Source organism: Zea mays, chromosome 3 (genome assembly GCF_902167145.1).
Source record: "Zea mays cultivar B73 chromosome 3, Zm-B73-REFERENCE-NAM-5.0, whole genome shotgun sequence".
NCBI classification, from domain to species: Eukaryota; Viridiplantae; Streptophyta; class Magnoliopsida; order Poales; family Poaceae; genus Zea; species Zea mays.
Genome location: NC_050098.1, coordinates 208,805,108 through 208,821,807, shown reverse-complemented (window position 1 = coordinate 208,821,807; position 16,700 = coordinate 208,805,108). Strand labels below are relative to the sequence as shown.

The 16,700-nt window shown below is 42.0% G+C and overlaps 1 protein-coding gene across 12 annotated transcripts in view; it reads right to left on the bottom strand.

Moving 5' to 3' along the window:
- Positions 1-16,700, bottom strand: part of LOC100216838 (myosin-17) — a 64,889-nt gene that overhangs the window by 12,880 nt on the left and 35,309 nt on the right. For 5 of the 12 annotated variants that reach the window (XM_008676890.4, XM_020549521.2, NM_001309906.1 and 2 more), the window contains exons 25-51: positions 16,388-16,527; positions 13,969-14,136; positions 13,582-13,749; positions 13,238-13,405; positions 12,920-13,087; positions 12,676-12,843; positions 12,431-12,598; positions 10,962-11,129; positions 10,717-10,884; positions 5,299-5,466; positions 4,976-5,143; positions 4,729-4,896; positions 4,444-4,611; positions 3,982-4,149; positions 3,391-3,558; positions 3,121-3,285; positions 2,819-2,986; positions 2,420-2,629; positions 2,188-2,308; positions 2,015-2,107; positions 1,840-1,920; positions 1,568-1,762; positions 875-1,219; positions 664-795; positions 507-577; positions 328-427; positions 196-252 (exon numbers count right to left, since the gene is read on the bottom strand). In XM_008676890.4, coding sequence (XP_008675112.1) covers positions 196-252; positions 328-427; positions 507-577; positions 664-795; positions 875-1,219; positions 1,568-1,762; positions 1,840-1,920; positions 2,015-2,107; positions 2,188-2,308; positions 2,420-2,629; positions 2,819-2,986; positions 3,121-3,285; positions 3,391-3,558; positions 3,982-4,149; positions 4,444-4,611; positions 4,729-4,896; positions 4,976-5,143; positions 5,299-5,466; positions 10,717-10,884; positions 10,962-11,129; positions 12,431-12,598; positions 12,676-12,843; positions 12,920-13,087; positions 13,238-13,405; positions 13,582-13,749; positions 13,969-14,136; positions 16,388-16,527 — 4,230 coding nt within the window. Of the gene's footprint in view, positions 1-195; positions 253-327; positions 428-506; positions 578-663; positions 796-874; positions 1,220-1,567; positions 1,763-1,839; positions 1,921-2,000; positions 2,108-2,187; positions 2,309-2,419; positions 2,630-2,818; positions 2,987-3,120; positions 3,286-3,390; positions 3,559-3,981; positions 4,150-4,443; positions 4,612-4,728; positions 4,897-4,975; positions 5,144-5,298; positions 5,467-10,716; positions 10,885-10,961; positions 11,130-12,430; positions 12,599-12,675; positions 12,844-12,919; positions 13,088-13,237; positions 13,406-13,581; positions 13,750-13,968; positions 14,137-16,387; positions 16,528-16,700 lie in introns of all 12 variants that reach the window. The other 7 variants (XM_035965689.1, XM_020549524.2, XR_002267797.3 and 4 more) reach the window with 6 other exon arrangements.

Here is a 16,700-nt window from a genome sequence, read left to right as displayed (position 1 = left end):
AATGGAGCCACGATGGGATGTGAATCGGCCTGTGGGCCCAGCCGAGCAAGCACCGGGAGACGTACCTACCGATCCGCCCAGAAATGACTTGTTTTCTACCTATTTTGTGTCTGAAACGTCATATTCACCTATTTCTGTGTCTGAAATGGCATAATTTAGTGACTCAAGGTAGTACTAAAGTAAGTGTTGCCGCACCAGGAAATCGACAGCTTGTCTAATATGCCTCAATGCCTCCCACGCTGAACCTGCAAACTGTGTGAAACATATAACATATAAGCCAATGACATTTGGGGAAAACCATCACAAAACAGGTGGTATCTAATCAACCTCTCTTGTAGCATTGTCGGACCAATGTTTTAGTTCAGTTAGTCCAGCTCTGACATATTCCCCGTTACTAAAAGAACAGCACTCACGCCGCAAAAGTAACCTAGTTTCAAAGCAAATATCTTAGAGAAACATTACATATATCAAGACAAAATAACATCATAAAAAGACAAAATGTTTACCGGTTAAATAGTTGAACATCAATCAATGAGAATATCTGAGTGAAGAGTTTATGCACCAGAATTGATGGAACCTGCAATTTTGATAAAGACATGTACATTCAAAACTTTTAACTAATGGATGCCACAGGGGATAGATCAATAATAGTTTAGCACTTACGTGATTTACCCTCAGTACATCCAAGTAGCTAGTGAGAATTTTCACTATGCCCAGCCAATATGTGAGTTGGTTCTGTTGACCCATGCCATTAAGATTGCCTTTTGCGATACTCGAGTGAGAAGTTCGTGGATCCTGACAAGTTTTGTGTTTAGACATCGTTCAATGATGATAAATTTTTTTTTGAACCAGCATTCATTTCTGGTAGCAGTACCTGTATACACAATTCAAGCAAAGGGTTTAGCTCCTTCTTCACGCTGTCACTTATCATGCCATAAACCTTTTCAATTAGATCCACGAGCTGCTGTTTGAATAGCAAAGCAGGATATTTTGCTTCAACTTGGGGCAGTCCAGCAGACCCAACAACTGATTGACCACTGAGATAAGCAAGCCCAGCATTTGAAGTTTGATTTCCATGAAAGATCCTCTCCGATGAAAATCTTCTCCTTTGTGGAGTTGAGATTGCCGTCCTAGTAGTTTTGAATGATCGTTGAAGGAGAACTGTTAATGTAGATAAGTTGGACAACCAATATGCCAATGTTCTCATGTCATTTTGAGCCTTTACGGGAAGAAAATAAAAAGGATAATTAGCCAGATTCTAGTACAATAGCACGATGCAGTCTTGTATGAAATATAAAAATAAATGAAGAAAAAAAGGGAATGCAAAAGTTTGCATGCAACTTATTTTCCCTTTTCAGTGTTGCATATGTGGGCTCTAACATTACCCATCTTTACTTCATTTATATGTTCAATGGACGTAGGTCTATGTTCAGATTACTGAAATATTCGATAAAAAACTATGTAGTTCTTTTCACAAAAGTAGAAGTAGCGCTCCGTAACAATGGTTCTTAAAAAGAATTATGATGAAATAGTTAAAAAATAAAGAATCAAACTAAGTGACGGGAACCTCTGTGGCTGAGTTTATAGCATGCAAAATGCTGTCGAAGACACCTGTCTTCATGGCTTCAAATGATTTCCAATGGAGAAGGCATTGGTATATAAGGAGAGCTGCAACTGGTTTGCTCCCAGAAAATCCAAGATGTTGTGGAATACAAGCGAGTAGCCACTGCTGATCGTCCTGGGGCTGCTGGTGATGAGAAGGCTTCAAAAATAATAAAAACAAACTATCAATACAACAATAAAATTAAGAGTTAAACTCAACAAACAGTATTTACCTACCTGATATTTCTGTTTTGGTATTCTTTGCAGTTTTTCTCCATGTTCAAAATCTTTTTGGTCGCCCAAGTCAGGAACATTAGCCTATAAACATATTTCAAACGCATAGTTTAACAGCTCATTTTTTGAGATATTCTTCAGATTTGTGTTATGCAGCTATATACATGGTTAAACTCACTGCTGAGGTTATTGCTTCTGATGTGCCAGTGGAGGGCTTCATTTCAGTTTGCCTAATGTCACCATTCAAATTATGGCCATTCTCTGGACTTCTCTGTAAAAACAGCATCATTCCAATTTTGAGTGTTCAATGACTATGCAAAGTATATTTAAATAAGGTAAGGGAGACTATACATGGATCCTTGAGATCTTTGCACGTGAAGCTGGAGATTTAGCTGAAGTTGGTGGAGTTGAAGTTGCTTGTTGACGAAGAACTTGGTTCTCAGCCTCTAAGTTGCATGCTTTTCCTTCAAGCCTGTTCGTGGAAGGATGGGTAAGAATTATTTGGCTGGAATTCATAGTGACAAACAGAAATACCTGATACATCTATTTGAGACAATCAAAAATGAAGTATGCACGTGCACACCTTTGTAGAGCTTCCTGAAGTTGAGTGACAATTTTACTAGAGTCTTCAATTTTCTTAATCAGATCATCATTCCTCTTGAGGAGGTCCTCATTTCTCTTCAGTAAATCTTCATTTCTTTCATGAGCTTCAGTAACAGCTCTCTTTGAAGCATCACTTTCTTGTTTTTCCATTACAAAAGACGACAATCTTGATATTGCATCTACTTGAAGCCTTATTTCAGAGAAGAAAGTATTATATTTCAAAACAATAACATTAGCATATGGCATGTGTGTGTCGTGTGTGTTGTGTTGTTATGTGTTGTACCTTCTTCTACCTATTAATGGAATGATATCCTGCGTGTTCGAGAAAAAAAAGCATATGGCAATTTCAGAAATATAAGTAGAGAATGGTAATACTTACTTTTGTATCGTGTCTTGAAGTAAATGGATCCTGTATTCACTGTCACTAATTTTCTTGAGTAATTCATCATTTCTCTCTTGAGCTTCAGTAAGAGATCTCCTAATTGCATCATTTTCCTTCATTGCAGCTTCTAAAGAAACATCTTTTGCAGCTACATTATCTTCAAGCCTGTTTTATTGAGGACAACTTTATAATCCGATATAGCAAATAATGGACTTATGGACACGCATGCACACATGATGGGATGCGTGAATATGTATAAAAGGATAAACCATTGACCAAGCATCGGAAAGGGTACACACATATCTATCGTAGTTTGAAGTTGTTCTATTTTTTCATTAGCATCTTCAACTTTCATCAGTAACTCTTCATTTTTCTCTTGAGCCTCAGTAAGTGCTTTCTTAATAGCATCCTTTTCATGTCTCTCTGATAGCAACAGAGAATCCTTTGTTGTATTTTCTCCAAGCCTGAATTGAAGGAATGGAATGAAGTGTTAGAATCTCATAACTATATGTATTGTCATGACATACAAGCACCAACTAGACCCCAATAAGAAAAGGCAGATCACATACCTTTCTATGGTACCTTGAAGAAGGTCGATTTTCCTGTCAACATCAACAAATTTGCTTAGTAATTCTTCATATTTTTCTTGACTTTCATTGTGCGCTTTTGTTGTTATGTCATTCTGCTCCCTCTCCCTCAACAGCAAATTCTCATTTGCAACTGTAGTTTCCTCAAGCCTGTTTTTGGGAAAGAAAAATAAGACTTTATATGTCAAGTATTTGAGGGATGGGAACTGTTCTGCAAATAATTAGTACCCTAGACAAAAAAATCAGGTGCAAATTTGACTACCTGCAAGCTAGCATAAGTTCATTGTAACTTGTAAGTGAATGAGATTGTGGAGTAATGATTGGTATATTCATTGAGGGACAGACTGTGTACATATATATGAGAGGAGGATGAGAGGCAAAAGGAAACCCCTATGTCTATGGAAGTTAATAATACACAGGATCCATAGGATCCGGACTCCTCTCCCTAATTCCCTCTATCCATCTATACCATAGCCGGCCGGTACAAGATTGCCAGACTCAGGCCCTTCCATATATATCAGATTCTCTAACATTCATATGTTGGAACAAGTAAACCTAGCAACAATAATGTACCTTTGTATAGTAAACTGAAGCTGAAGAATATGTTTATCATTATCATGAATTTTCTTCAGAAGTTCTCCACTCTCTTCCTGAGCTTCAGTCAGAGTCTTCCTTGTTGCGTCGTGTGCCTCCTTTTCTGTAAGCAATAAGGCCTCTTTGGCAGTGACATCTTGTTCAAGTCTGAATGGGAAAGGGGAAAAATCACTACTAAGCCATAAATTGACAAAGATCGATGTTTAGTTGGGCTATATGATCTCAACTATACAAAATAAATACGAGGATGACCCAAGAAAAACAATGCATGTAGTAAAGATTCCCAACCATTACAGTTAGAAAAAAGAGAAATTGTTGGTTTTTCCACTCTTATGAAGATCATTTGAAGATTTTCCATTCTGTGATCTTACTGATGCATGAACAAAGTGAAAATCTTCAAACCACCCAAGAAAACAGGGGAAAGAAAGAAAGTAATCTGACCTTGTTATTGTATCCTGAAGGCTATCAGATTTTCTATCTGAACCTTCAAGTTTTTTTATTAATTCTTCGATTCTCAATTGTGCTTCTGCAAGTAATTTTAAGGTGGAAGCATTCTGTTCCTTTTCAGTTAGCAATAAAGCTTCAGTTATTGCCAATTTTCCTTCGAGTCTATGCACATGGATTGGAACACACCGACATGTTATGCGATTGAAAATAAAATAAAGTTAGTGAACTGAAGTCTGAATAGAGAAGGATGACTCGTCCTTATAAGGAGAAGTTACAGACCTCCTAATCAAGTCCTCAAGTTCTGCAACATTTGCACGAGTATCTTGCACTTCAGTTAGCAATTCCGCAATCTTTTTCTGAGAACCAACTAATTCTTTCTTGGTTTCACTGTTTTCATGTCTTTCTATAGCCAATAAAGAATCTTTATCTGCAGTACTTTCTTCGAGTCTATGTGTAAACAACAGGTATTAAACTTAGTGTAAAGTTGGTTTGAATTTAACAGTACCTGTAAGAAAAGTGGTTAAACCTTTTTACTGAATCTTCAAGCAGAACAATTTTGCTATCTGAGTCCTCTACTTTGTGCACTAACTCTTGGTTTTTCTCTTGAGATTCAAGCAGCAATTTTGCGGTGTCACCATAGCTTTGCTTTGTTGTAAGCAGTAAAGACTCTCTTGTAATTGCATCTTTTTCAAGTCTATATTAATGAGTGAAATTTAGGAAACCAGTGTTAGCTCAGAAAGTTAAAAAAGATAAGAGTGGATCTTTATAGTACTGTTTAGTGCACAATAATTCAGTTTAGCTGCTAGTTATGCCAAACTACCAAATAGAGTTAGCAAAACAAAAACGGACCTTTCCACATTCTCCAGAAGCTGATCTATGTTTTTCTCAGCTTTCTCAATTTTTTTTAGTAACTCCTTGTTTGTTTCTTGAGCTTCAGAAAGTGATTTCTTCGTTTGATCATGCCCTTTTCTTTCTGCTAAGTAAAGAGCATCTGTCGTTGTTGCACCCTCTTCTAACCTACGTTCAGGATCAGATTACAACAGCTACGATTCATAAATTTGACGATCAAATAGACAATCAAGGCAGGTGTTATCATACGCTAAGTAATTTTCAAGTACACCCATTTAACAAGTGAGCAGTTACTTAACATATCCTGTGTCAACACATAAAATTGGGTTCTACAGAATTCGTGAGCATGGCTTCCTTAATTTACTGTTCCACTTAATCTCAACCAGTCCTGAGTCATTGTACAAAAGGGTCAGGTCATCCATTAGGCACAGAACAATGATATCTGTTAGACTATTTTATTCTATCCAAGTGTTATGGGCCTTGAGACCAGCCCATGTAGCTCTAATACATGTAACACTCATCCCACTCAATGGGTTAGGGTTTCAACTCGACCAATATGGTATCCAGTCTCTCCTTCCCTTAGCAGCCACCGCCGCCTCCTGCCACCATCGCCGCCCAACCTTCCAGCCGCTAGTGTGGGCGCCATGGCCGACTGACCTCCACCTCCACCTCCATCCTCTTCCCCTCCTCACCCCCCCTCGCCCCTTTCTCGCCGCACCCCCTCCTCTCCAGCCGTCGCGTCTAGCACTTCTTGGCGTGGGCTGCCACCCACCCTGCAAGCCGTCGCCGCCAACACGGGCTCTGCTTGGCTGCTTCTCACTGGCATGCCCGCCTCCCCCTCCGCATGTGGGGGTTTGGCCGGCCCTAGCCACGCTGCCCTTGGCCTACGCGCCGCCGGCCAAGGCTAGGGCCTACCTCCTGTTGTCGCTCTCCTGGGGTGTCATCCTCGAGCCCTCTCCCACCCACCGATGTTGTGGCGGCTCACTCCACCTTGGTCACGGCGACACGACCCTCATAGCTGCTAACGCGATTGTGGCTGTAGCCCAAGAGCGCAATCATGTTGCGCCCTCACCTGGGAGCACGAACACACCACGACGAATGCCCTCGCCAAGCAGTTGGCTAAGGCTAAGTGGCATCTGCTTGGCTCTCCCTACATGGATCCTCCCCGGAGCCCCCAGTCGTCAACCCTCCCCTCAGGCTACGAGGTCGTCATAGTTGCCAACCTTCATGCCTAGGCAGCGGGTGTTCAAAACGTCCTCTATAGTCCCCATCATCCTCGACCCAATTTCCTCTACCTACGACCGCTATCACGACCTCGCCCTCATGCTGCACCGCTACGCCCTGGACGACAATTTCCTCACCAATATTGTGTGCCTCACTATCCCATCGTGGCAGCAGATGGATAGTGTGGTACTCTCCTGGATCCTCAGGACGATCACAATTGAGCTATAGGACGCCATTCGCAAGCATGTACACCGCCTTTCGAACCTTCGTCCAGGGGGGGAAGATATCTGTCACCGAGTACTGCCACCAGATGAAAGGCATGGTGGTCGCCCTCTATGATCTCGGGGAGCCTATCTCCAACCGCACGTTCATCCTCAACCTTCTTTACAACCTCAACGAGCGCTATGATCACCTCTACACTTAGATCGCTCGTTCGGTCCCGTTCCCGTCTTCCACAAGGTCTAGGATGACCTCATCCTCCAGGAGCTCACCAATGGCCAAGGGAGCGCCTCCTCACTCCAATGTCGCTACTGCTCTATATAGATCCTCCCGGGGCTAGTCCTCACGCCCTCCGTCCAGTTGGAATGGGAAACCATAACCTTGTGTTGGGGTTGGGTGATGTATTAATAGACTTGAGTTAACTAAGCCTGCCCATTACACAGGGTTGAGAGAGTAATTACACGGGGAAAACCCCAAACCATAAACGGGTATTCTAACACCTCCACTCCTACATTGGAGGGCTCATCGTCGCGCTCGTCTGCCCCCCCCCCCCCGATATCCAGCACCATGCTCCCACCCCAAGGGGTTGCGAGGTCTGGGGGTGGTCGCGCAAGTTGGGGTGGCCAGGGCGACGCTCATTAGCCCTCTCTCTACAACTCGTAGACCGACTGCATCTCCATGTGGCCCGAACCATCGTTGGGTGGACCTACGCCCAGCTGGCTCACCTGACACTGCTCGACCAAGGGTTGTCGATTCTGGTGCTTCTTACCACACCACTTCGGATGTTGGTATACTTTCTTCTTCATGCCCACCTCTCTCGTTTCATCCTTCATCTATCACTAGCCAGTTGCCCGTGCTTTGCTACGGTTTTTATATATCATATAAATAGATATTATGATATTTATTCAAATATAATTATTGTTTATTTCTAAACACTAAAGTATGTGTGGTCTGGTGGTTAGCCCCAAATTTCCGGAGCTAGGGGTGTGGGTTCAAGTGCTCACTCTGCACTTTTTTACGCGGTGTGGTAGCTGTGTGGGTGGAGTCGGGTGCTGAGCAGACACAATAGCTGGCAGCGCGTGGGGCGGGCCTAGAATGTTAGCGTGGAGGGTAAAGTTGTGGTAGCACCAGGTGCCCACATTAGGTTCTTAATAGAGTAGTATATATAAATAGGTATTGAGATATTTATAAACACTAAGGTATGTGTGGTCTAGTGGTTACCCCCAAATGTTTGGAGCAAGGGGGTGTGGGTTCGAGTGTTCGCTTTGCACTATTTTTGCACAGTGTGGTACAGCAGAGGGTGAAGCCATGATATCACCAGGTGCTCACATTAGGTTCTTAATAGATTAGTATAGATATAGATTATCGACAACAGGAAGATTCTCCCGATCACCTTTATAGGTGATCAAGTGCTTCTCGAGCCCTTTCCTTCCCGAGCCCTTTCATCTTTGCAAAGTTCTCGTCTCCCCCCATATCATTCAAAACCTTTTATCCGTTCATCAATTTACCACCGATAACTCATGCGCTATTGAGTTTGATCCTTTTGGCTTATCCGTGAAGGTTCTCGCTACCTAGAGCCATCTCACCCAATGTGATAGCTCTAGCCCCTGTACACACTACGGTTGCATGTGTCTACTTCTCCATCTACTACTTCTGCTTTATCATCGCCTTCGTCATCGCCGCAACCACACGCACCGATTACTTCCACTACCTCTAGCACATGGCATCGCCGGCTCAGTCATCCTAGCCCTGCCGGCTGCCATGCTGTCCAACTTATGTATATTTCAGTCACTTCTTGAACTAGGGGTACATCTAAGCATCTATGCCATGCCTGTCAGCTCAATCGTCATGTTCGACTCCCTTCACTAGCTCCTCCTCTCAGGCTGTGATAATTTTTGATCCCATACACTATGATTTGTGGACCTCTCTTGTTATCAGTGTTTTGAGTTACAAATATTATCTGGTGGTTCTTGATGATTGGCTCATTCTTCGAGAACTCTTCCCTTACGTTCGTAGTCTGATACCTTTTCCACTCTTCTGCACTTGTTCGCTTAGGTTTCCACTCAGTTTGGTCGCACCATTAAGTATGTCCAGTGTAACAATGGCCGTGAGTTTGATAACTCCTCTTGGTCCTTCTCCTCCCATGGTGTATAGCTCTAGATGTCCTACTCATACACTTCTCAGAATGAAGAGGCTGAGCACAAGGCTCGCACTACCAACATCATCACGCGCTCCTTGCTATTTTAGGCATCTGTTCCTGCTCGCTACTGGGTTGAGAGCCTCCACAACGCCACCCACCTCTTTAATCGTCTTCCTACAACAATGATTCGTACCTCCATACCCCGCTTTGCTCTTTTTGGCACCACTACATCCTATGACCATCTTCACATTTTTGGGTGTGCGTGCTACCCCAACCTTTCTGCCACCACTCCACATAAGCTTGCCCCCTGCTACACCCATTGTGTCTTCCTCAGTTACTCTCCTAATCACAAATGGTACTGATGTCTTGATCTCACCACTGATCGTCTCTTGATCTCACATCACGATGTCTTCGCCAAAATGGTCTTTCCTTTCTTGACCCCCTCTAGCTCCACCGTCGACTCCCTTTCCGAGTTGGACTTTCTTCTTGGCCCTGGGGATCCCTCTGGACAACCACACTTTATTTAGTTTTTCCCCTACACGTTCACCCCTGTCGCTCCTGCTACAGTAACGAGGAGCCCCCCCCCCCCCCCCCGCGCGGCACCTGTGCGCTCGGACTCCCTTCAAGCTGCCCTGCCGCCTGCGATCAACTCGTGTGCCTCCCCGTCGACCCTTTCCAGGCCCCCTTTGCCCCTAGTGGTCATGCCTTTGCCCTCACTCGCACCTCTGGGACCTCACCAGTGCCCTCACCGCTACGCCCAACCTGTGCATGTCTATCAGTGACGTGCCCAAGTGGTTACACCACCCCGTTCCCGCCCAAGCCGACGGTGTATGACCACTTTCCGAGGATTGTCGTTGAGTGCCGCCCAGATGACCTGTTTCTTTAGCAGCGACGGTACACCATGGATATCCTCGAGTGCGATAGCATACAGGACTGCAAGCCATGTGACCGCAGTGGACACGCATGCCAAGATCTCCGGTGACAGTGTCCCTGTTAGCAACCCCACTGCCTACCACAGTCTTGCCAACGCTCTTCGGTACCTCACTTTTACCAGACCCGAGATCACGTATGTTGTTCAGTAGGTCTGTCTCTACATGCATGATCCTCGTGAGCTGCACTTGAGCGCGGTCAAGCGGATCCTTCAGTACCTAGAGGATACTATCGACTACAGGCTCAATCTTGGCACTCCACCCATGAGCTTATCATCTACACAGACATCGACTGAACCAGGTACTCGAACATCTGGCGGTCTGCTTCTGGCTATGTGGTGTTTCCTGTGGCCAACCTCATGTCTTGGTCCTCAAAGTGTCAGCCTGTGGTATCCCGCTCTAGTGCTGCGATTGGGGCGAGCTGTTGCAAATGGGGTGGCTGAGGCGAGCTGGTTGCGCCAGCTTCTCCAGGAGCTTCATAGCCTCCTCACCAACAGCACACTAGTCTACTGTGACAACGTCAGCGCCATCTATATGTTATGGGCCCCTCACTAGTATTCTTTGTAAGTGTTATGGGCCTTGAGCTCAGTCCATGAAACTCTAATATATGTAACACAGCCTACTCAATGGGTCCGGGTTTCAACTCTTCCAACAATATCAACATCATCATCCCATTCACAGAGTTCTCTTCCACTCCAACTATTCTGTGCAGGCATGAGCTAATAGCTGCAACATCTAGTCCATATTAGGCACAGCCACTGACAACACTATCAAAGTTGAGAGGAAGATTACGAGAGCACACGAGCACTCAATAGTTGTAATGAGCCCCCACATTCAACAAGATGTTTGCAAATGGGGGTAAACACAGGGTACATAAGTGATTTTCTGGTAATAAAAACAACAAACCTTTCTATAGTACTTTGAAGTTGATCATTTTTTCTATTAGCAGAATAAATTTCCTTCAGTAAACCTTCAATCCTCCCTTGTGCCTCTGCTAATGCTTTTGATGTCGCATCTTTTTCCTGATGTTCTGCTAGTAAAGTTGCTTCCCTTGCAACTGCGGTTTGCTCCATTCTGCGTTCATGGATAAAAATGGTAAAAAAACTAAGAAATAAAATTAGGTACCATAAACGACTGCTATGTTGCAGTACCTCTGCATACTATCTTGAAGCTGATGCACACTGTGGTTAGCACACTCAACTTCTTTGACTAATTCCTCGATTTGATCCAGAGCTTCAGTCAGTGTCTTTTTTGTCATTTCAGTTTCTTTCCTTTCAGTTTCCATTAAAGCTTCTCTTGTAGTAGCATCGTCTTCAAGTCTGAGGTGTATTGAGAAAAAATACAATGTGACTACTCAAAAAGCCTCACAGAAAATAGATTACTAAAAACAACATTGGGATCTCTAAGAAAAAAAAAAGAAAACTTGATTCTCCTCTGAAAGCTAAAAGCAGTACTAGATCATCAAGAATGAGTAGTGTATACTTGACAAGCTTACAGTAGCTGGTAAACCAATTATCACTCACAACTTTGTTTTCTTACCAGGATCTACGATTCTCCTTACCACATATTTTTGTCATTTTGCAGTTGGTAACATGTATATCAAATTTTCATGATGCTGCAATTCTTCAACAACAAAAAAGATGCCACTAGATGACCATCTATTATGGAATCAAATAGCTGAAATTTTTTGGCAGTGCCTTCGGCTTCCATAATCAACTTAAAATTTTCTCTTTCAGACCTGGTAAGTGCTTTTTTCGAATTCTTCACTTCTGCTCGAACTTTGCTGGTGTTTCAACCTTTACTCCATAGGGATAGGGACAAGAAGAAAGGATGGAAAAAACAACAGGATAAGCTGTACCCTCTGGTTCAGAGATAGCTTTGGGCTAATTTTAAAGGAATGTTGATGCTAACACATATGTGAGACGATGTAAACACAAAACTTCTACTTAAAAAACAGTGGAAGTTTTGGTCTCTCAGACTAAAGTTTAGTTCATTCTCAGACTAATTAGGCTTACTAGTTTCGTCTTGCCGTTCAGTCCTCGTCTGTGTAATTAGTTTTGCAATTAGACTGTATTTAATACTCGTAATTGGCATTCAAATATCTGAAGTGACACAGAGTAAATTTTAGTTAGGGAGACCAAACACCCCCTAAGGTAATCATGTCCTTTGTGATAATCTAATCGAGCATGCAACTGAGCAAATTTAACCATGTTCAACATCTTCCCTTTTTAAGTTATTCATCTTTCTATCTAACTCATACCATTTGCTGTTCCAAATTATAGGTCATTTTGACTTTTCTAGGTACATAGCTTTTGCTATGCACCTAGATATACTATATGTCTAAATAGTTGATACATAATAAAAGTTGTATATCTAGAAAAGCCAAAACGACCTATAAAATGAAATGGGAGAGTAATGTTTTTGTAACTTCTTTACTTATTTCTTGATTTTTCTTAAATTTATTTAGCAAACTGTTTTTCTTGAAAAAGAAATAGACTACAGACTTACAGGGCAATAGTTTACCCATATGAGTTCACTAACATGATGTGTGATTTTGACAGAAGGATAACAGGGCAACTGGAACATCACACTGGATATCGGTACAAGGTAATAATGGAACCTCTGTAAAGAATCTTGAAGAAGCCCATTTCTGGCATCAGCATCTTCAAGCTTCCTTTGCAGCTCTCCTATTTCCCCCTGAGATTCAGCTAGTTGTTTCATGATTGCATCATTTTGCTGCCTTTCAGATCTCAACGAAGTTTCCAGTGCTGCCATATTTTCTTCATGTCTAAACCAATGGGAACAAAATATAAGCTAAGAGAATAGCGACAAACACTGGATATCGATACAAGGTAATAATGGAACCTCTGTAAAGAATCTTGAAGAAGCCCATTTCTGGCATCAGCATCTTCAAGCTTCCTTTGCAGCTCTCCTATTTCCCCCTGAGATTCAGCTAGTTGTTTCATGATTGCATCATTTTGCTGCCTTTCAGATCTCAACGAAGTTTCCAGTGCTGCCATATTTTCTTCATGTCTAAACCAATGGGAACAAAATATAAGCTAAGAGAATAGCGATAACACTTGATATCGATACAAGGTAATAATGGAACCTCTGTAAAGAATCTTGAAGAAGCCCATTTCTGGCATCAGCATCTTCAAGCTTCCTTTGCAGCTCTCCTATTTCCCCCTGAGATTCAGCTAGTTGTTTCATGATTGCATCATTTTGCTGCCTTTCAGATCTCAACGAAGTTTCCAGTGCTGCCATATTTTCTTCATGTCTAAACCAATGGGAACAAAATATAAGCTAAGAGAATAGCGACATGTAGATTGATTTATTAACAAGATCATGACTGCATAATCAGGAAACAAATCAGAAATGAACCGCCCTCAAGCACAAAATAGGGCAAGTTAACCATTAAGCAACATACCTTCGGACGGTTTCTTGGAAGTGAGCAATGTCTTTCTGAGCAATTTCAATTTTCAGTAGTAAGTCCTGGTTTCTATCCTCAGATTCATTTAGTGATTTCTTAGTTGCTTCACTTTCTAGTCTTTCTGTTGTCAATAGAGCATCCTTCTCTCTTAACCTTTCTTCAACGCTATGTCCACCCATCAAAGAAAGAAATAATTATTAGTCTTGTGAGGGGTTAATCCTTTCCCCTTTTTCATGCAAATTAATCTAGACATTGTATATTTATAATTAAAAGTTATCTAAAAAACTCAATGCATTATCACAGGAGGTTAGAACTCTTGCAAAAGGGAATAAAAGAAAAACCTTTGTATACTAGTCTGAAGCAGGGTGAATTTTTCATCAGTGTCCCCAACTTCTCTTTGAAGTTCTTCAATCTTTTCTCGTGCTTCAGCTAATTCTATCAAATTTGCCTCATGTCGTTGCTTCTCAAATGTCAGTGAAGATTCCAAATTTTTTGTAGCTTCTTGAAATCTGCATTCAACAAGATGCAAACTATATGGAACACATATAGAAGGATGAAAAGAAAAAAGATTAATCTGTACAGCTAACAATAATTAATGCCACTGTGTTATTGGGCTATTTTTTGTTCTTAAAGAATAGCTATGACCTTATAGATATGCAAATTAGGGATTATTGATGATGCTACAGTTTGCAGAGTTGGCCACATTACTTTCTGGAATAAACACTAACCTTTGGTCAGCTTCATGGAGGAGATCATTTTGTTTCACAGCATCTTCAAGCTTGCTTACCAGTGCTTCATTTCTCGCTTGAGATTCAGCAAGTGCAGCATTAGCTGCTTCATTTTGTTGCCTTTCAGTTAGCAAAAGGCCCTCATGTTCGCTTACAGTCCCTTCTAGTCTGTGCCAATACAGAAAAAAAAACTTTGAATTATCAGAGACTCAGAGTAATGCTCAAAATGCAGAACTTTACCACCTATCAGATTCAGAAACACATGACAATTTCTGGAGCAATTGGAACCTATGGAGTGAATCTAGATAAGAAAATACAACCTCTCAAATAGTCAAATGTTTAAATTAACAAGACCCTAATTGTTTCAAATAACAACATACATTATGTAGTACCCCTGGAAATAAGATTCTAGATCTGCAACAGTCAGAGTGGTTCAATTCCTTGTCCCAAATGAATAGGTGTGTATCATGCAAATAAAATCCAATTGTCACATGAAACAATATACGAACGTGGAAATTTATGTGCTTCTACCATTCTATGCATGAGCATGTGCATTCTGCATTGAATTATATATGGATTTCTAATCATGGCTCCTTAAACAACAATGACAAGGGAACACCCCTTCAACATATTTAAGTTCTTTTTTTCCAAATTCAAGACAGTTGTAAGTTCAAATCTCATTATGGCAGCAAACTAATTTTGAACTCAAGGTCACTCGGGCAACATAATTTGGAGGGCTGGGTATCTCTCATTTACAACTGATGAGCTGGGATCTTAGAATGCATTGGCTACGGCTTCAAAAGACAACCAAACCGGTCATGGGCATCTTTTCAAATACAAGTGCATCCCTCTGTTCAAGCTTTCTTTTCAATGGCAATTAGTTCAGACTTCAGAGATAGGCAATGGAAAGACTACATTGTTCTGGACAGATAAATGGATACATGGTCAAAGTATTCATCAACTAACACCTCATTTAGCTGAGTTGATCTCTGCAAGGGCCAAAAAAGGAGTGTCTATGATCCTCAAACAGGAATAAAGTGGTGTGATGCCCGTGGTAGACGGTGCGTCGCCGCTGGCGTGAGCAATCACGGTCGGCGCTAGGCCGAGAGACGCAAGTATGTGGTTGGTTTCTGTTTCTCACTTTCTCTTCTTTCTTAATCCTCAAGTCACCTTATTACAATGTTTAAGTACTTCCCTTAGCAGGCCAATACGGCCTCCAAACTCACTTACACTGCCCATACGGCCCACACGACACAACAAATTCAAACGATTGATTTACTTTTCCCGCGCACCTTGCCCGCGCCCACGCATCCTCACGCCTCCACCTCAGTACTGACAAGTGGGTGGGTGCAAGACATAAAAGGACCACTTATAGTAGCAATTTTGGCAGAATACCTAATGTTGTGGGACGTCCTTGCAGATTGGACTCTACAACCAGAAGTGGAGGACAAACATATTTGGCAGCTCTCTATTTCAGGAATATATTCTGTCAAATCAGCTTATGAGGGATTATTTATTGCATCAACACAATTAGGCCATGGGAGAGGATATGGAAAAGTTGGGCACCAGGGAAGTGCAAATTCTTCATGTGGCTTGTGGCACTTGACAGGTGTTGGACTGCAAACCGGCTTGCTAAAAGAGGTTTGCCCCACCCACATAGATGCTTGCTATGTGATCAAGAAGAGGAGATAATGAACCATCTGCTTGTTTCTTGTGTCTTCTCCCGGCAGGTTTGGTACAACATCCTTAAGGCAGTTGATCTCGAGAAACTTTCTCCTCAACATGGCAGTTCTTGCTTTGACGAATGGTGGGAAGGAGCAAACAGGGCAATTACTGTACCAGTGCAAAAAGGCTTCGGTTCCATTATCATTCTGGGAGCCTGGGCATTTGGAACCACCGTAATCAATGTGTCTTCGATGGAATTCAGCCTAACATTAGTGAGGTCTTCAGTTGGGTCAAGGATGAGATCAACCGTTGGAGTTTGGCTGGAGCCCGGGAACTTTCTAGCATCCTAGCCCTCCAGCCAACCAATGGGTGAATCCTGTTTTTTTCTGGTCAATCAAGGGGCTAGTTTCCCCTCTTTGGGCAGGCCTATGTCCTTGGTCTAAAAGCTTAGAGGGGGTCATGTGGAGTTGTCGGAGTTTCTATAAACCTCCTTTGTTGTATGGTTTTTTTCTTCTCTTCTTAATATAATGATACACATCTCTCATGCATGCTGGAAAAAAAAACTCCACTAGGATAGTGGATATGTTTGTCTGATAATGCCGCTGCAATAATGATTTCTATTCCATCACTGCTAGAACCTGAACACTAAATTATGTTTCAAAAAAAAAGAACCTGAATACTAAATGCATGTGGACCAGCTCTGTATAAGAGTCAAGAAACAATGTCATGAAGTTCAGGAATTTAAGCAACAAACCTTCTTACAGTATCACTAAATTGTTTGATCTTTTCATCTGCATCACTGACTTCCTTATTTAACTCTTCATTTGTTTCCAGAGCATTAGCATGCGCTTTCTTCATTTTATCATTCTCCTCTCGTTCAGCTACTAGCAGAACCTGTAATAATAGCATGCACACATTGTCAATCATTCTTAGCAATGCCTAACATGCTAAGTTTAGGGTACAACTTAATTAAATTCTAAGAGAAATGTTATGTTCGCATACTATTAAGTGTATGAACTTAAGATTATCCATTTGATAAAACAGAAAAGATTGGTCCTTGTTTGAAT